This window comes from Hyposmocoma kahamanoa, unplaced genomic scaffold (assembly GCF_003589595.1).
Source record: "Hyposmocoma kahamanoa isolate Upper Pololo Valley unplaced genomic scaffold, ASM358959v1 67, whole genome shotgun sequence".
NCBI classification, from domain to species: domain Eukaryota; kingdom Metazoa; phylum Arthropoda; class Insecta; order Lepidoptera; family Cosmopterigidae; genus Hyposmocoma; species Hyposmocoma kahamanoa.
This window is the reverse complement of record NW_020653855.1, coordinates 6,349,804-6,370,510: the sequence shown is the minus strand read 5'-3', so window position 1 is coordinate 6,370,510 and position 20,707 is coordinate 6,349,804. Positions and strand designations below refer to the sequence as shown.

Below are 20,707 nucleotides of genomic sequence, written 5' to 3'. Positions count from 1 at the left end.
CGTGGTTTTTGTATTAGACCCGTCGTCCATTTATTTGTAAGTCAATGCTTTCTCCATGTAAATAAACCTTTACAATATGACTTATTTGTACAACGGTAATTATATGTGAGAGAGTGTGAGTCTGGCGCAGCGCAAACCATGCTCCCCTTGGAAAGAAAAGAACTTGAAGAGGGACAAAAACTTGAGACAGTTCTTTTGTATTTACCTAATAACATTTTCATATCAGAAGGTTGAAATAATGAGATGATAAAATAAAAAAAACTAGGCAGTATTTAATTAAGTATTTAAGTGATAGATCGAACATGTCGTACGCCTGTTGGTAAGCGACACGCCTGTCCATAACAGTTGCAGTGTCACTTAGAGCTTTTAATCGCAATGATCTTAGGCGCACTGTCACTATCCCAGTCACTCGGAGACATAAGTTGACAAGTCCCACGTGTCTAATTTCACCAATTTTGTTTACGACAAGGAGGGCAGGGGGTCTACTCTCAATCTCCGTCCGACACCCGTCCGAAACAATTACTGTCAAATAAGTAATATTCGACAAAATTAAAAGACAAGTACCAAGTATGAAGCTTCATTCGCATCACGCGTCTTTTCATTTGGTCAAGTATTGCTTATTTGGCATATGAGAACTTAGGACTCGCTACGCACTTACCCATAGCACACGCAGTCACATTGATGACACCTCTCGGCGGACACTGCTCAATTTGACAGAAACAGTCATTGTCCTTGTTGAGCACGGGGTCGTCGAAAACGTTGTGCGGCATTTGATACCGCATTAACTGGATTCCGTCTGCAATCTAAAAAAAAAAATATTAAGATTACACCGGTGACCAAATACCGCATACGTCACGTTTGAACGCACGCTAGTCGCTCATTACCGGACATTTCTGTTTCATATCTTAGATTTAAGGAACCACTACACTAAAATCGATATGGAATCTCATTCAACCGATCGTAAAACAACTTTACGTTCTTTACCTTAATTGCTTATATAGCATCTATATTTGTGCGATTACAGGCCCTTTTGGAATAAGTTCATATTGTTTTGTTTGATTTGTAGGGGTAGTGTTTATATATTATTGTACCTTTTTTATATCATGAGTAAGCATGTTTAGTAGCAACAGAGCTCCTTGTTACAAAGTGTAAATGGCGTACTAAGCTCAATTATGTACAACACCGCATAGTGTTGGCACACATGCTACGCCTGAGCTTGGTGGTGGTAACTCGAAGAAAACTGCACGCCAAAGCCCTGACAGCCAAGACAACGGACTAATTCTGATGATTGAACATGTTGAGCAAATATTCGACTTATATAGTTTATTATAGCTTCCGTCTGAGATTCATGAGGTTCCATCTAAGCATTTACGTAACAAGTCCCTAAGTTCAATTGAAATTGATCAAATTGAGTTCAATCCGTATCGGTGTTAGGTCAGTAAAGGGCACTAAACCAATGCGCACACAATAGCACTTAGTGCGTTAATTAGGGTTGTACTTTGTAAACTTCTTTATTGTACAAATAGCACACCAATTGTAAAACATAATTAATGAATAACCAGTGAGATACTGTATTTATTGTTCTTTGTAAATATATACACATTTTACTGCAGAAGAACTAATAGTTAAGGTTAGGTAGGTAAGGTCGGAGGACAACCGACTCGCCCCTCCGTTGGCGCGGGAGCCCTGGCATAAGCTAGGGCGGCCGGGCGACGTCGTGGTGAATGTTCACTGATCCCACGGCGCCGACTCAACCGGCGAGAGGGAAGCCCGGGGGGGTTTTAGTGGGGTAGGTCCTCCAGTCTCAGGGAAAGTCCCCACATAACCCCTGAGTCTCCCTGGGCTGGGCCATAAAGATTTCCCCCCCGTCAAAAAAAAAAGGTAGGTAAGGTTCAAGTTAGAGATTTTACAATCTATAACCTGAACTATAGGTATTATAGAATTTACAATCTACGCCTCAGAGTGTCTTTAAGAGATTTAAAGAAATTAACATTCTTGTACTAACGTAACACAGTACATTTATGAAAATGTTATTTGTGTTAAGAAAAAAATATTTTTTTAATGAAAAATAGTAAACAGACATAACGTTAATACGAGGAATAAAAATAAACTAGCTGTTATTGACAGTCGAAGTAGAAGCTTCTATAATGAGATTCCGATAGATATTCAAATTACCATTTACGAGGTTTAAAACTATTGTGAATCAAATACTTTATACTGATGGTTAATACTGCTATGCGTACTTGGATGAAGGAATCTGTGGTAGACAAAAAGTATTCAAATGTATATTTACAAGAGCTACCCCTAGAGTTTCCTGCTCATTCTTCTCAGAGGAATCTGCCTTACGAACGAACTACGGTGTTTAATTAATACGTGGGGCGCACTATAAGTTTCCGGTTTTATAATACTATAAATGGTCAGAAATAAATTTATTGTTTCTCAATACGAATGAACCAATTTTAAAAACATTTATGCCACTCCTTTTTTTTTAATATACAGGCTGTATACTTGAAAGTGAGACATATTCATGCATTTCATAGTAAATCATGTTACAACTTAACATAGACTAAAAAAAATTAGGATATGGGATAGAACAAAAAATAAATCAACAAATTTGTTTTGGAGCGTAAATAGGAATAAACCGATTCCCTTTACGCTTGATTTCGAGTGCATTTGGAATACTAGCAAGTGTTCAAAATTTCCACCGTTTTCCACAATGCATAGTCTAGCACGTCGTAGTAAATTTTGTTTTAAATTGATCAACACAAACACATTTTGTCTCACAGTATAAAATGGTGAGATAATCCTCTCATGCAACAACTTCGACACTGTTCACCTCCTCCGCGTAAACTCCAATTTGGGAACATTTCAATAGCTCGCCACTTATTGCGTAAAGTCGCACCATCTCAGTCAATTCGACGTTTGAATAAATATCCATTTTGCAGGCGAGGGGCGCGTTCGCCGCCGGCGCAGTATTCGGGCAGGCGGAAGTACAAATAATTTACGTGTCTTCGCTAGGTCAAGATCGCGCGTGCACTGTCTCTGCAAACAGTGCCGTCCTATGCTTTGTTTTTCGCCGCCGTGCTGCCGCGCCTCTCGCTGCTGCGTCTGTCGGAGCGTTAATAGTGATGTGCATAGATTTCGATAAGTAATGTTGTTCACAAGTAGTAGTCGATAAAAAAAAAGATTTTTTTGTAAAGTTTAAGTTCGTTAGTTTATTATTTTTTTGGGTTCAGAATCAGGAATATAACGCACTCTATAAGTATGTCTCACTTTCAAATACACAGCTTGTATAATAGACACACGCTTGGCCACAATCTCATCTGATGTTAAGCGACGATGGGACGCGTTTGTTTAAAAAATGTCTATTCACTCTAGCCTTCAATAGCGGCAAATGGTACTTTTCGGGAAATACAGATGCCGGTAGAGCATTCCATTCCTCCTCCTCCACTACTTCTCCATGACAATCACTGAAACATATTTTTCATACTCTTCGACAGCCTCTTCAGGTGATGAAAATCGCGTAACTGGTTCTCAATTTTTGCAAATAAATAAAAGTCACAAGGTGCCAGGTCGGGACTGTACGCGTGATGGCTCATAAGGTCAATGTTGTTGACCTTGAAAAATTCATTTGTCTGTCTGGCCGTGTGAGAACTGGCATTATCGTGGTGTAAGATGATACGGCGTTTACGGCTATTTTTACGGAGTTGAGAACAAATGGTCGTGTAGCAATCATTATTCACGGTACAACAATTCTCCAAAGCAGCAGTAGCCACGTGTCCAGTTTTAGTAAAAAAAGAAGTAATCATCCACTTAGAGGCACTTTGCACGCGCGCCACTTTGGTTGGTTTCGGTTTATCTCGAAAGACCCATACGCTCGATTGCTGCTAACTATAAACCCATGTTTCGTCACCTGTTACTATGTCCCACACCAAATTTGACGTCCCTTCGTTGAATCTGGTAAGCATGGCATTGCACCAAGTGACGCGTTCCGTTTTTTGAGCCCCAGTCAAATTGTGTGGGATCCACCGAGAGCACAGCTTTTCACAACCAAATGTTTGTGTAGTATTGATTGTATTTGACTCATGCCTATTCCTAAAAATGTCCGAATCCCATGGTACGTCACACGTATGTCTGTTTTGATCATACGGCGCACAGCATCGATGTTTTTGTTGTTCACAGCAGTGGACGGGCGACCATCACGAAATTCGTCACTTAGATTCACACGACCGCGTTTGAATTCTGCACACCAGCTATAAATAGTCGTCTTGTATGGTGCTTCATCGCCAAAAGCAGTCTGAAGCCGAGCGAAGCTCCGTTGAGCTGTTAAATTACACTTAAATTCGTAGAAAATCATACTACGAAAATTTTCACGAGTTAAATCCATGGTGATGTAGACAACCAATTTCTAAAATGACGCCACAATGTAAAAACAAGTGACAGTCAGATGAAACAAACCGTATTCTACAGCCAATGAGTTCCAGTTTCAAATGTTGTAATTACTTTTTAAATATTGTTTATGTAAGTGGCCAGTTCCGGAAACTTGTAGTGCGCCTTATGTATGACAATTTCAAATGTAATTTGCTTACCTATGACAATAAAGATTTTTAATAGCAGTAGAGCTCCTTGTGAAAGAGTTTGTCCAAGGAAGTACTGCCACCTTATCTATTTCTGCCACCTAGCAGTAATCTCAGCTTATGAAGGGTAAGGTTGCTGGTGAAATTACAATCACATGGAACTTGTCAACTTATGTCTCACGGTGACGGGCACAGTGGCCGTGCCCCTCAGATCACCCTTCAATAATGAAAAGCATTACTGTTTGCCGGCAGAAATAGGTAAGGTGGCAGTACTTCGACTGACTCTTTCACAAGGAGCTGTACTGCTATTAACTGGTTATTAATGTTTAGTTGTTATTTCGACATTCAAGTTAACCTTCTGCGACCGAGGTGCGTTATTTATAAACATTCAACTGGCGAGATAAAACGTTATCCAGCGAAATAACGAAATTGCAACACCGCATAGTTTTTACGGTATATGTCAGACGTAACGTCAGTCGCAGAGGGTTAATCCAGTAGCTTACTTCAATGTCCTTTTCATACTGGAAAGGCAGCCGTCGGCATAGCTGAGGGTAGAACACGTGCAGTGGTCTCTTTCGGTCTAACATTGATGGGGGGAAGATCGTGCCGTCAGTTGCCTCAAGGCTGAAATCAACAATAAATCACATACATATCAATTTGCTACATTTTTATCCGGCTTATTATGGAAACGTAGACGTTTTCACGCCCAGGTGATATCTAAAGTGTCATCATTTGAATGGGAAACGGTCAAGAGCACAGGCGAAAAACTTCGAGACAAAGCGCCATCTGCAAGTTACAGCATGCATCGGCGCTCCCTCTGCCGGTGGACTAAATCTGGGTGGGGAACAACCCCATATTTATGTACATTAGTTTTGAGTTTTGATTATAGCGACCCTCCCTACTGACCCTTAGGGTATACGAGAGATAATCTGTGCGCGCACAAGAATCTTATAAGTTCAAGTTCTGACCGCACATCAGTCAGTGTACAGGATTGTCTTGGACAACCGGCGTTCATTCGCCCTCAGCCTTCGACTTCGGGCTTCTAATAGAGCCTCGTTCGCAATTTCTCACAACTAGTACATAATTTTGAGATTTTTGTGGAAAATGTCACTTATGTGGTTTAACTTTAAGCTTTAAGCAGACGATATACAATGTACTATTTTCCGTCAAAAGAGAACATAGTAGTTTAAAATATTGCACAATAAATACGTCGTCATCGCGCACTTTATTGTTTAGAAAGCCCTTGCGATTGGCTAATATCAAATGAACTACGACATGTTTGCTATTTGAAAAAAAAAAAAACAGATAATATTATCTCAGTATGATAAAAAGTGCTATGAACGGGAAAAATATAGCTTGGCACATTTAACGGGTCATAGTTACAAGAGATAATTATTCTAGTGCTTGTTATCAACTTTACTCAACCAATACGAAGTTAAAAGAAAGAGCATTACCGTAAAAATTTTGTACATCTACACTAAAAATAGTTTATTTATGTTAATATCAAGTGAGTATATTGAATATCACGACAGTTTAAGTACTACCATGATATTCAATTCTTTTTTGTGAAATTACTCCACTGGCTTATTATAAGGGTGCGGTTCGTAGTATTTAACAACAAATGACATATTTTCAGTCTATATAACGCTCAACAGATCTAATTAATTTATGGTATACAGACATTTGACATATTCTTGCATGATATAAAGGTCACTGGGTATAATAGACGATTGATATAACAACTTTCAGTCTAATATAGCGATGGCATAACGTTCATTTTATTTAAACACTTCAGATATAACATTCACTGGTATAATTTATTATAAATATAATTCCAGCGGTGTTTAGGTGACATTTTGAATGAACCGAATTTGTTAGCATTTAGTAGTTGGTTTGACCTCCTCCTGTGGATTTAGGTTAGGTTAGGTTGCGGTGAAGCCTCATATGAAATATCTGGGACTTTAGCTCGACGGTAGGTGGAACTTCCGGGAGCATTTTCGATGATTGGCTTCCAAGCTAATCGGGACCCCATCTGCTCTCGAAAGACTCTTACCTAATCTAGGCGGTCCGATTGTGACCTGCCGACGGTTATATTCCGGCGTGGTAAGGTCCATGGCGCTATATGGCGCACCGGTGTGGGTCAGAGCTCTGACCGGTCCGAACAAGGCCGAGCTGCGTAAGCCACAGCGGGTCATGGCGGTCAGAGCAATACGATCATACCGCACCGTGTCGTACAAAGCGGCGTGTGTGCTCGCTGGTGCGCCTCTCTGGGACCTCGATGCTGGGGTCCTTGCGGAGGCGCATAGGCGATGCGCAGACACACGAGACCAGGAAGGAGGACCGACCCCCGAGGAGGTCATGAGGTGGAGGAGATCCGCCCAACGGAAAGTGCTGGCGCAATGGCGAAGTCGGCCGGCGGCGTCCAGTCCTCAAGGAATGGGTAAGCAGGAGGCACGGTTCGCTCAATTACCGATTGGTGCAGATCCTGTCGGGGCATGGTAGCTTCGGCAGGTATCTGTGCCACATAGCCGGTAGAGAGCCACTGCCGGCATGTCACCACTGCTCTTGCAGTGAGGACACTGCCGACCATACGCGCGCAGAGTGCCAAGCGTGGGCGCAACAACGCGCTTCACTCGCTGCAGTGGTGGGATGACCGTGGTCAAGGTCATGGTCGCCGACGTGGCGTCACGGGAGGCAATGGCCTCATTCTGCGAGGAAGTCGCAGATGGCGCAGAAGGAGGCCGCCGAGCGTAGTCGAGAGGACGATCCACTCTCGGCTCCGATCCGCAGTAGGAGAATGGGGCGAAGAAGGCGGGCTTATACCTGCTTCCGCCCACGTAGAGGTTCTCGGGCGTTAGGATTGGGGAATCCGGCCGCTCGAACAAAAAGGGACACTGGCGACGGTAGCGGGCTGCCAAGTGTTCCAGGCAGTCCACTGCGACTAGGAGAACAGGGTGAACTATTCCCACCCTGTATTCTGGAAGGGCCCGTGCAAACGGACGGCACCGGTGGGATAGCGGAAGAATGCGGAAGCGTCCCCGCGTCCCCGCCACAAGGTGCGTGGAGGAACACCCCCGGAGTTTTTGTGGGCAGGCCTCTCTTCTTAGAGAGGACGCGTTGTGTGTAACGCATTTCCCCGGGTAAAAAAAAGTTAGATAGTAAGTTTTAATAAATATATTTTATAACACAAAAAGCATTTAAAGCAATTATATTTGTAATAAATGAAATTAAAAAAATCTTATCAACATAATATAGGGCGCTTCAACTATGCGTAAAACAAAATATTTTGTTATATTATTTAATACATTATACTGGTAGCACTTATAGGTACCATTTGTTCATTATATCTCTTAATCATCACATCTAATGTTTGTTATACTGAAGGTTCATTATATACATCGAAATTATGCCTTTTGTTGTTATACCTTTAGTTGATTATGTACAACTAATGATTATATCCTTAGAAATTATAACAAATGTTGTTATACAAAGTGAAATTAGATTATTTATTGTTATATCTTTCACACACCCTTCATATTAACATTAATATGATAATTTAACGCTAAGAAAAATTCCATCGATCCGGCTGGATTCGGACCAGCGCCTTCAGCATACCATGCCTGACCTACGGAACGATCCAGCAGACTTTAGCAAGTTTTCTATGTCTGGTTGCAGATTTATGTTTATGATTTGTAAAGACTTTTTTGTGTCTTGTTTTTTGTGTGACCATCTGTGAGAAAGAATGTAAAGATACTAGGCTAAGTGAAGAATAAACAGAATGAGAGTAAATCAAAGTTCTGCAGCAAGCACATGGCAAAGATCCATAAAGTCCGCCAATTCGTTAGTTGGCATAGCGTCTGGTACGGTTTGCTAGTATACGTTGGTTCGTATCCAGCTGGATCGAAGGATTTTTTTCTGAGAGTACTTTGCATTAATAATTATAACAAACTCGTGGAGTGATTTCACAAAAATAATTGAATAAAATGGCGGTCAAACATCGCGCCATTGAAAAGCTTAAAAATTACAAATATATGAAAGTTTTTTTTATTATTTATGTAAAAACATAAAATCTGGTATCAGGTAACCTGCTTCGGAATCGCCGATATATGACACCCTTCGGCCAAAACTCTTCCTTCACCAAGGCCAACAGATGTTCGGGTGACAGTTTCACCACAAACAGTTTATGGTTGCCTAATACCGATCATCCCTTTAACTTAAAACCCTGGTAGTATTTTTTTTATTTTATAGACATAAAAGTATTTGCACTACTTTCGAAGATTTCTTGATTTGTATCTAGTTTGTTCGTTAAAGCTATTACGACAGCCAACAGCAAGACGACAATTATCATACAATGTTTTATTAGCAGTAGAGCACCTTGTGAGAGAGTTCGTCCAGGGAAGTAATATGAGCATCAAAGGGTAAGGTTGCTAATGAAATTACAGGCTTATGCGACTTATCAACTTATGTCACAGGGTGACGATCTTTGTGATGTAAAGCACCGAGTCGTACTGCAACTGTTATGAACAGGCCAGTCACTTACCACCGGGTAGGCGACTTGTTCAACCTGTATATAGGCCTCGCTATTGGACACGGGTACATGTCGTACATTAAGTAATATTTCGTCGCCTTGCTTTCTCAAAGTCGTATCTTAAAAAACAAAGTAACTGAAATGCAAAAAATGGATTGTATATACAAATTTTGCAGGCTAATTTCACATCACGTTTCTTTCATATTCACACACTGGCTTTTTATCTATACTTAAAGTAATGCATCCAAATTAATACCCTTGATAAGAAATTGAAATTTAAAATAAAAAGTTTTGCGATCTTCTGAGTAATCACTCTTCATACGATACGAGTTTGAGAAAGTACGGCATCCATTTGGCCAAAAAGTCCGTACAGTATTTGACACAAGGTAACTTTAAACAAAAATTAAGCTTTTTATTTTAAAAATTTATATTGTGGTCATGCCCATGGAGAAGCATAAACAAGAGAGCGACAGTCAACAACCTCTATATGACCACCAAAACCCGTAACAATTTCCAGCACGCCACAAAGGCTTACGATAAAGACGCTAGAGCTGTATTTTATTTAGAAAGACAGGAATTTTTATGACGTAGAAATTCTGACAATACGGTCACGGTTTGCAATATAATGTAAAGAAAAGTGAATGCATGGTCTTTCAGGCCCGGGGAAGGTGTCAAGATAAAATACCACCTATTAAACTTTACGGGTGCCCTCTCAATAGAGTGGAAAAGTTTAAATATCTTGGGCACTATGTAACCTCGGACCTGAAAGACGATGCTGACATGGAGAGGGAGCGTAGGGCGTTGTCTGTTAGAGCTAATATGGTAGCTCGCAGATTTGTTAGGTGTTCGAGGGACGTCAAGATCACCCTCTTCAGAGCATTTTGTACGTCCTTTTATACTAGCAGTCTGTGGGCGAATTATACGTTAAAACAATACAACGCCCTACGCGTCCAGTACAATAATGCGTTTAGGGTGCTGCTGGGGTTGCCTCGCTTCTGCAGCGCTTCGGGGATGTTTGCTGAAGCACGAGTAGATTGCTTTTATGCAATAATGCGGAAGAGATGCACATCCTTAGTGCGCAGGGTGCGGGCCAGTTGCAGCAGTATACTGAACGTGTTTGCAGAACGTTTCGACTGTCTATATTTGAACCATTGTAACATGGTTCATCTACTGACTCGAGTAAAAATACAATTTTAATTAATTCATTTTTATTTATTTATGTCAATTTTAGTTTAGTTTAGTTTTGTACTTGTAATTATGGATGTAATTTATCCGAGAAAATAAATAAATGATAAATGATGATAAATGATAAAATACACGACAGATAGCAAAAGATTGTAGATCAACATGGCCAATACATAATTGATGAAAGTTTTACACATTAGTACAGCATGCAGTTTTTGGCACACCGTATAATTTCTCAACTTATATTACAGTACGTAGTCCTCTGTTTTATTCTTATGAGGCGAGCTATTCAGATATGATTACAATTATGTTACAATAAAGGATTTATAATATAGCATTGAGTATTGCGACCCTACGACCTTATAAACTTCCTGGGGTCCGATTCTAATGCGATAGAGATATCGTCATAGTAAAGAAACATCGAATAAAACATAGTAAATGTCGAATGCTAACGTTCTCAGAATCTAAAATGGCGAATAATAATTTATTCCACAGATGAAATAAATTTACACTTGAAAACGTCACATTTAAGCTACTGCTCGGTCACTACGCTGACTTCCCTGAGAAGAACGAGCAAGAAACTCTAGGGATTGCTCTTTTCAAATAAACTTAAATGCTATGGAATACACTTTGAATCAAATTTGCGTGGATTCTGGAGCCATGTCGTCTTTCCATCCATCTTTATCTAACACTCAGGGTCGTATTCTAGAACTCTACTCAATGTCCAAGTCAGGATTTAAGGGATTTGAGTATGGTTTAAAGCACTCGAAATCATACTCAAGTCCTGATTTGAGCATTCATTAGAGTTCTGGAATATGACCCTAAGTCTTCAATTTTGTAATACGACTTTTCAATCAAAATATTTTGAATGATATATATTATGAAATATTGTTCTTTTTTAACAAACGACGGGACGAACTAGGCGTGCGCCTGGTAGTAAGTAACACGCCTGTCCATAACAGTTGCAGTATTACTTAGAGCTTTAAATCACAAAGATTCAAGGGACACTGCCACTGCGCCCGCCACCGTGGACGAGTCCCATATGCCTGTAATTTCACCAGCACCCTAAACCTTCAAAAGCGGAACGCATTATTGCGAGCATAACTACTTCACGGTAGAAATAGGCAAGATGGCAGTAGGTACTTCGTGTTACGAGTTCTACTGCATATATTAACACAGGTTTCACTTTCAAAAAAATACGTTACTTTGTCATTCACACTACATATCTATGTGTATTATTTATTACAGGTCAACAAAAAAACTTAGCACATATTATTATACAGAGTTCTTAGAATTTCCCGATTGCTCCACATTGGAAATATTTTCGAATCTAAACCACGTATATTTGTTTTTTTTTAAAGAAACCAACAGACCCTAAAAATAGTTTTATTAACAATAATGTAGTTTCACCATTGACTTACAATTATATGGACGTCGGGTCCGCGCTAAAAAGTGTCTGAACTTATAGGGCGTTAAAATCATATACAGAGCGTCATTCACGCTTTAGTCTTCGTTTGTTCGACTGACAACGAAGCAAGCAAAATTAGACAGTACTGCGATGACATTACAATTTAAATTCAACGTTTTAGCTTTTTCACATTCCTTGACATGTCATTACGTTTAAATAGGTTGACTTGGGACATTATTTTCGTGGTTTTTGTATTAGACCCGTCGTCCATTTATTTGTAAGTCAATGAGTTTCACATAAATTTTTATTTTTGTATTTTTTATTTACACATATTTTTAATTAGATTATTTTACTTTTGATAGTTAATTTTTTAAATAATAGTAATGAATTAATTGCTGCTGTTGTTATTATGTAAGTTGGGGTTTTGTTTTAAGTTTTTTTTTTATTTTCATTGGATTAACTTGTTTATTTTTGCTGTCGTGTTCACATTTGTAAATTTGCATGCCATGGCGACCTTTAATTGAGGCGGAATTTAGTTTTATTTTATAATATCAACACGCCTGTCCATAACAGTTGAAGTGCCACTCAGCTCTTTAAATCGCAAAGATCTGAGGCGCACTGCCACTGTACCCGTCACCCTGACACGTAAATTGACAAGTTCCATGTGCCTGTAATTTCACCAACAGCCTTCGTTAGTATAAGTCTCTATATCACTGTTTCCACATTTTTTTTATACAAAAAAAGGTGCGCATTTGACCTCCATCTCACCTGATGGAAAATGGCGACGAGATCGAAGATGTATCATGCGCATCTAAATAATGCCTATTCACTTTCGACTTAAAAAGGTCCAAGTTATAGCGTATTAATGCGAATTCTGGGAATGTTCACAACATCGAGGTGGGACCCCAACCTACGTCTATTCCCCCAATGATAGATAGGGGAAGGCGGAATTAACTCATGGAATTGTAATATTCAATTTATATCTTATTGGTTGTCCTAAAGTAAATAAATAAACAAAAAAATCGCACTTTGCATTTGTATACATACAGGAAATAACATTTTTATACAACATAGACCTTAAATACATTTTGACGTTGAGATTTTTTTTCCAATTCTAAAATATGTCGCAACGTACAAGAATCGACCTCCTGGCCCATTATGTATTGGAAATATAACTGAGTATTTATCACTATTTGATAAACTCTTAACCTATTTATTCATAAAAATAAACACGAGCAATTTCTTAACAATTTATGAACTTATATAATTACGCGGAAAATCCTTTAGTCATTTAATTAATATGGCAATCATTTAATATAAATTAAAATTCTATCAAAATGGGTAATCTGTACTGTCTGGTTGTGACTTATTTAACTGTAAATTAGAAACGTACAGACGCTACACATCGACGGATCTTGTTCCGTTGCTCTTGAGGCGACAAACAAAAGTATATAGTTTGATGTACTGATGACTGTACATTATTGTGTCGAGAAGTGTTAAACCAAAAACCATTGCCCTTAAACTGACATTTAGTCAGTAAATCAGGAGTCGGACAATGTAACTACGAGTACAAACTGGATGGAATCTATATCAAATCATCAAACATACCTGTTGCATTCAGGACTGGACCAGTAGTTGAGATGATCTTCTCCGTTGAGCTTTTCAATTACATTCATTCGGTCTTTGTCGTTCTCGCCCGTGTTGATTGTCAGGCGGTCTGATACTGTGCCATTTTTCTGAAAAAAAAAAAAACAAAAATATGTGACGGGGCCATTTACGGAGAAACCATCTTCCATAATTGCGGCGATTTAGAAATGAAAATGTTACTAAACGGAACAATAATCAGTTTATTGCGTGTACTTAACGTCTGTACATGCAACTTAATTTTAATTAGGATGCACTTCAATGTTATTCAAAAAAAAAAAAAAAGTGCGCCAGCGGTTTTCCCTTTTTCCGCGCCTGCATATCCCTGCACTCACACAGTTGGCTAAACTGTCAGGTGCGCCAACATTGCAACATTAGGTTACGTTCCATTTCAAATCATTAACTGTCAAAACGAGGCTATAATTTAAACGCGCTGTTTGCAGATTGCTTCGTGAACGTCGTCTCAATGTTACTCCAATATTATAATGTTATAGAATATTGGCGGTATTCTTAGAAAAAATATTGTTGCATAAACAATAAATTAATCCCTGAAAGACCATAGAGGTAGGTAATAGACTGAGTGGATGATTATTCGTTACATCAATTATTTATTTAAGTTGTCTTCTGTTTTATTTTTAAATTATTATATATTATTATCTTCTTTTCATTGACTTACAATTATATGGACGTCGGGTCCGCGCTAAAAAGTGTCTGCACTTGTAAGGCGCTAAAATCGTATACAGAGCACGACACTCCGCTTTAGTCTTCATTTGTTCTACGGACAGCGCGATACTGCGATAACATAACAATTTAAATTTCGAATAGGTTGACTTGGGACATTTTTTTCGTGGTTTTTGTATTAGACCCGTCGTCCATTTATTTATAAGTCAATGCTTCTTTTCTTTGGTTCTCGTGCATTGTTAAATAGTTTGTAATGAGTTATGCTGTGCTTTCAATTTTGCTTTGTATTTAATTTTGTAGTAGCAAAATGTTATGTATTAGTTATTTTTTAGTATCAGTAGAGCTTCTTGTGAAAGAGTTCGTCCAGAGTGCTACTGCCACCCTATTTTTGACGCCAAGCAGATTACTGCTTACATTAGTCAGCCTTACTGTGTTCCGGTTTTGAAGGGGAAGGCTGCTGGTGAAATTACAAGCACAATGGGACTTGAAAAATGGTTTTTTTTAGTAATACTGCGTCTTATACAGAATAAATGATTTCTATTCTATTCTATATAAAGCAGGTACTTACAGTTGCCAAAAGACCGAAGTTTTCGAAGTTAAGTTTACCAGAAAGACTCAATACAGGTTTCGCGATGTCAATTATATCATCGTCATAGCCCCACAAGAAGCTGAAACATAAAAGGTAGTATTAAGTGTTGTAAACACAGTCGTATTATATATGAATAACATACGTTAATAGATTAATACTACAACAAAGGATATATTAAATAAAGGTGTCCCAAAATTCACGCAAGAAGTAATTTTGATAGAAAGCCCAGGTTTGTAATTAAACATTTCATTGATCCATGAAGTATATAGGGTTATGTGTGGTAAAGCATGTTGGGTAAAAGGCCTCTACGACTTTGCACATGCAACATAAACTTTGGATTTCAAAAAACCTCAAAGAAAAGTGTGGCAGATGTGATGTTTTAACAAGACGGTGCTCCGTGTCATACAGCACGAGAAACAATGCAATTACTCCACGAGTTGTTTCCTGGTCGTGTAAGTTCCTGTTTTGGGAATCAGAATTAGCCGCCCAGATCATGACTTTTTCTTTGGGGTATTTGGAAATCGAAGGTTCACGCCAACAAGTCCACGACCACCCACGCCTTGAAGGAGGAATTATGCAATCGTTTTGCACAGTTATCGAAAATCATCATCGAAAATTTCATGAAAATAGATATGAAATGCCATTTAATAGGTTTGAAAACTATTCTGCCAAATTCTTAACGTGACAACTGCGCTCCGATTGGCCAGCCCAAATACGTAACAACTGACGGGTGTCGTCAATTGTTTCACTTCAAATTAAAAACAGACGAAAATTTAAAAATAACACATTTAATATTTATTTACCAATGAAATGTGATTCCGTTTGTTTTGTAATTAGATGTTTTGCTGATTTTCCCACACCACCGAATGGAACACCTTCCATTGTTGGACATATTATCTTTATTACAATAAATACAGAATATTTTTGGAATATAGGGAGACGTACACGCAGGTCAGTTGTTGTGGCCCTTATTTCGTCTCTATTTCTAGTTTTATACTCGATGTTTATGACCAATTGCTAGAATAACTATGACGATACCAGTGTCACTTACTTATGAACAGGTAGTTTAATGAAGGCGTCAGGATGGTTGCACTGCTTCAGTGCTGTGTTGAGCATAAACTGGGTCAACGAATTCAGGTTCACGTCTATTGCTTTGGAGACAACGCCCTGCCAACATTGAAAATGTTAATAAAGACCAAAATCAAAGTCAGTGAAAGTCAAAAAATCATTTATTCCATAGATAAAATAAATTTACACTTGAAAACGCCACATTTAAGCTATTGGTCGTTCACTACGCTGACCTCCCGGAGAAGGAGCAAGAAACTCTAGGGATTGCTCTTTTCAAATAAACTTAAATGCTATGGAATACACTTTAAATCAAATTTGTGTGGATTCTGGAGCCGTGTCGTCTTTCCATACTTCTTTAACTAACACGTAGTCTTCAATTTTGTAATATAACTTTTCAATCAAAATATTTTTAATGTAGTTTTTAAACTTATTACTTCTCAATAGTTGCTTCAAATTCTAATTATTATTGATTCGTGTATAATAAATTCCAACTTGTATATAAAGAAAAACAGACCTCAAAAGTGTGTGGAATCTTCATTTAAATTTGAAAAAAATATTCTACCTCTAAGGGTGGCAAATTTGGGGATGAACCCGGTTTTGCGCACTTTCCGGTAACCGATTTCAATAAAACATGGCAAATAGATGTAATTCCACGGACTTTTCAGGTCAGTTTTTTCTTGTGTGACGTCATTTGTAGTAGTCATGACCTAACCCTGAGGTTACCAGAGTACTAAAAAAACCGACGTCAAAAGTGATTCATTTGGAACGACATTCCACCACCGTTAAAAATTACAAATCTGTTGCATCCTTCAAATTGTCTTTTAAGAAATTTTTATTATCTAGCCAGGTGTCCAACAGCACTGGCAGTCGTGCGGTGCGATTGTGACATTCCACTACTGACACTAATATCACAACCACACATACATGGTAACACAGTGATCACACAATACACGCTCACACAGACTCTACACGTACTCGCAGTTTCTCCTTTTTTAGATTGAATTTTCATATTTAAATTAAATTCTCTATTTTTCTTTCTACTTGGTCGAAGCCACTTTATTTTTGTTTAACTGTAAATTGTTGGCTTCACTGAAAATCAGCGTAACGAGATGTTTCCCTACGTCTCGTTACAAATAAGCTGAGTGGAGACCTTTTTGGTACCATCTTAAATATAATACTGTTTTATTTTAAGTAAATGTTATAATAAGGTTATTTTAATTTTTGTTTTTACGTTCTATTTGTATTATGGTTACCAAATAAACTATTTTTCTTTCTTACTTTCTTTCTTTCTTTCTTTCTATTCATCCCCTAGTTTACCACCTTTAGAGGTCGAATATTTTCTTAAAATTTAAATGGGACCACTACTGAGGTACCCTCTTTCCAACAAAAGAATCATCAAAATCGGTTCGCAAATGGCGGAGTTACATACAAACATACATACATACATACAAAAAAAACACAGTCGAATAGAGAACGTCCTCCTTTTTTTGAAGTCAGTTAAAAATGAAAGCATTTTCTTTCTTATTTCTAATTTTAACTGCCTCAGTGGCCGAATAGTTATCATGCCGGACTGCCACGCATAGGTCCCAGGTTCGATCCCCGGGCCGGGAGAAATATTTATAAGGCCTACATTTATTTATCTCGTGAGTTTGGGTGTAATTTGTGGTTGCCTATGTGTAATGTGCATGGCACCAGCGGCACAGGGTTTCCCTAGTGCGGGGCTATGTTGAATGTGTGCGTTATTATTATTAATTTTTTCAAATGATTATACTTACAATCAAAGGTAGATTAGGAATAAAAACTTTATCAGAATGAGCGCTTCCTTTTGTTCTCAAGGGCATGTATCTGAAGGTATTTTTTTCTTGAAACGCCAGCTTGTCCCCTAAGAAGTCGACATTCACTCGTTCTATTTGCTGTCTATAACAAAATGAAAATTACATTATAATTATGCTGCGATAGCGATAGGGCTCATTATGAATAGGCGCAAGCGCGGACGCGGCGGCATGTGCGGGCGCGCGGATCTTGGCGTCTTCCCTTTCACAGTACCGAAGTGGCTACGAGCGGGTAGATCCATGCGTTGAAATCGCAAACAGACACTAGACGCTAGAGAGGTTCCCAGATTTTTTTTCTCATAGACCACATTCAAAATTTTGCTGGTTCCGGTGGACCCCCTGCAGCTACATTTCTACCATATTCCATATTATTCTATGTCACGCCGACGTAGACCCCCGTCGAGTCTAACGTGGACACCAGGCGCTAGACCAATCACTGTGAAAGTCAATAGACCCACCCGCGCATCCGCACCCGTGCCTACCTCGAGACAGGCGCCGCCGGCGCGCGCGGCTACTGTGAACACAACGAACGTCTACGTACCAGAGCGTTGCCAATGCCAATAGTTCAAAATCCCCAAAAGTCACGGTTAAAATACCCAAATTTGGGAAGAGCAAAGTTCATATTCCCCACAAATTCCCCACATCTCATGTAAAATGTAAAACTAATTATAAAATTAGATAACCTTAAATCGTCGTTTATTTATTTTAATTAGATTCAACATTAATCAGTCTTTAAAAAAAACATTTTTCTTTGCCATACAAAATTAAGTAAATTGATTATTTGTTGTGCATTTGGTGACACTATGTCAATGTAAGAAATTATCAATGACTTTCGAACTATATTTAATATTTAAAGTTGACGAGTGGTAAGTTGTGGTGTGGAAGTACTAACTGCTCGGCTTTGTTTATCAATAGCTGATTTCGTTTTGCTTCATACCGGGGACTAAAAAACCGTAGTCAAAAGTCATTCATCCCCTAGTTTGCCACCCTTAGAGGTGGAATATTTTCTTGGAATTTAAATGGGACCACTTCTGAGGTACCCTCTTTCCAACAAAAAGAAAACAATCATCAAAACCTGTTCACACATTTATCGCGTAACATACATGCAAATAATATACAGTGAAATTTAAAACCTTCTATTTTAACAGTATAGACGAAACCAAGAAGGAACAATGATGTCAACATTTTGGGTGTACATCCATATCATTTATTTAATTTATTTTGTCGTAATATAAGCTATTGATGTATGTTATTCCTATAATACGACTTTGTTCACAACGCTTAATACTACCTATTTTTCAGCTTCTTGTGGAGCTATGACGATGACATAATTGACATCACGAAACCTGTATCGAGAATTTCTAGTAAACTTAACTTCGAAAACTTCGGTCTTTTGGCAACTGTAAGTACCTACTTTATATAGAATAGAGTAGAAATCATTTATTCTGTATAAAACACGGCATTACCAAGAAATTTTTGTGTGTTAAAAAATCGTGACGGCATGAACAATTCGAGCGCCTAATGGTGAGCTACACGCCTGTCCAACAGTGCCACTCAGAGCTTTAAATTGCAAAGCTTTATCGCGTAACATACGTACAAAAAAAACATAGAGTCGAATTGTGAACCTCCTCTTTTTCGAAGTCGGTTAATTAATAACAAATATCGAATGGTTAGAAAAAATTTTCGTTCCGGCCGGGCCTGATTTGAATCGACGTCTTCGAGCAAACTATGCCAACTAAACCACGGAGCGAACCCACGGACCTTATGAATTTTTCTATGTGCTTGTTGCAGATATTATTTTTTGGTTTCTAACGACTTTTTATGCCGAATTTGTTATAACTAGTGGAGAAATTTCACAAAAAAAAAAATTTGAACATCATGGTAGAAAAGCATCAATGTGACATTCAATACAAACTATTTGTGCTAACGTCTTCGCCTATCAACCATACATACTCTCAAAGACTATGAATATCACTGGGTGAAGGCACGTTGATAACCTCAGTACTAATATGTATTAGATACACATTACCTACACATATAAAAGATGTAATATAACACAGTGATCAGTGTTTATAGTAGTTAATGTAAGCGATTAATGGCGTCTCGTGTAATCTTATAATTATAGGTTTTCTATATTGCCCTCCTAGTGACAAATAACGCATTTGCACTTGGGTAACTTTGGAGATATTGGGTCGTAAAGTTTGTTTCTTTAAAAAATGACAATTCTAGTAGCAGTAAAAGAGTTCGTCCAGGATGTGAAATTAGGCAGTGAACCGTAGTCCGAGTATGACCGATTTTTTTTATAATATCAAATGACGGGACTAACAAGATATGTAGAGGCAATCAGAGCTTTAAACGTAAGTTGACAAGTCCCATGTGCCCGTATTTTACTTTTTCAATTATGCCACTATATTATTGATAGTGCAATATGGCTGTTGCAATAAACAGACCACCTTCATCAACTCATAATGACAAAATAATATAATAAATAAGTTTTTTATAACTCGAATAATGGCGGGCGCATGCAATTTTGGCGCCCATAAAAAATATGATAGATACCGCCCACGGGATAGAGTATTGCTCAAAACGACGAAAATAAGGTGGGGCGTCAGTAGGGAGTCAATAGGGAGACTAGCAAGTACCTAAACAATATTATCTATTTCATTGACGTTTATACAATTTGTAGACTCGTCTTTTTTTTAAATTATCAAGTAACCTTTAGTTTTTGTTTAGTGTGACCTGGACTGCTTAGGTATTTTTATGTTTTGAAATTAGGTTTTAGAAATTTTTATATTTATAAGTATGAGAATATATAGTAGTTTACGATATTCATATATATGTATTGGTTTTATTATTTATTTATAAATATATGTATATTTGTATTTATTTATCAATTTTTATCTGTTGATTAAGTAATTCTTCATACACCACCGTCTTTTTCCTATGAATTATATAATTACTTCCATCCAAAGGTTGTCTGGCAGAAATCGCTTAAAGCGATAAGACCGCCCATTGTACCACCGCTTATTTTTAATTTAATTGTATTGTATTTGTTTCCTTTTTTGGTGTACAATAAAGAATTTTTGTATTGTATTGTATTGTATTGTAACCATTCCCTTATTTATATGGGGAAAGGCTATGGAGTGGAATTTCCTGTCTGCAGACTTATTCCGGCGAGAGTGAATAAGCTTCATT

At 38.1% G+C, this 20,707-nt stretch overlaps 1 protein-coding gene across 1 annotated transcript in view; it reads right to left on the bottom strand.

The window, feature by feature from the left end:
- Window positions 1-617: 617 nt before the first annotated feature.
- The window catches only part of LOC113232158 (scavenger receptor class B member 1-like), a 39,977-nt gene continuing 19,887 nt past the window's right edge, over window positions 618-20,707 (bottom strand). The window contains exons 4-9 of the mRNA XM_026466796.1: window positions 17,456-17,597; window positions 15,664-15,779; window positions 14,592-14,691; window positions 13,307-13,434; window positions 5,081-5,201; window positions 618-803 (exon numbers count right to left, since the gene is read on the bottom strand). Of these exons, the coding sequence (XP_026322581.1) occupies window positions 618-803; window positions 5,081-5,201; window positions 13,307-13,434; window positions 14,592-14,691; window positions 15,664-15,779; window positions 17,456-17,597 (793 nt within the window). The remainder of the gene's footprint in view (window positions 804-5,080; window positions 5,202-13,306; window positions 13,435-14,591; window positions 14,692-15,663; window positions 15,780-17,455; window positions 17,598-20,707) is intronic.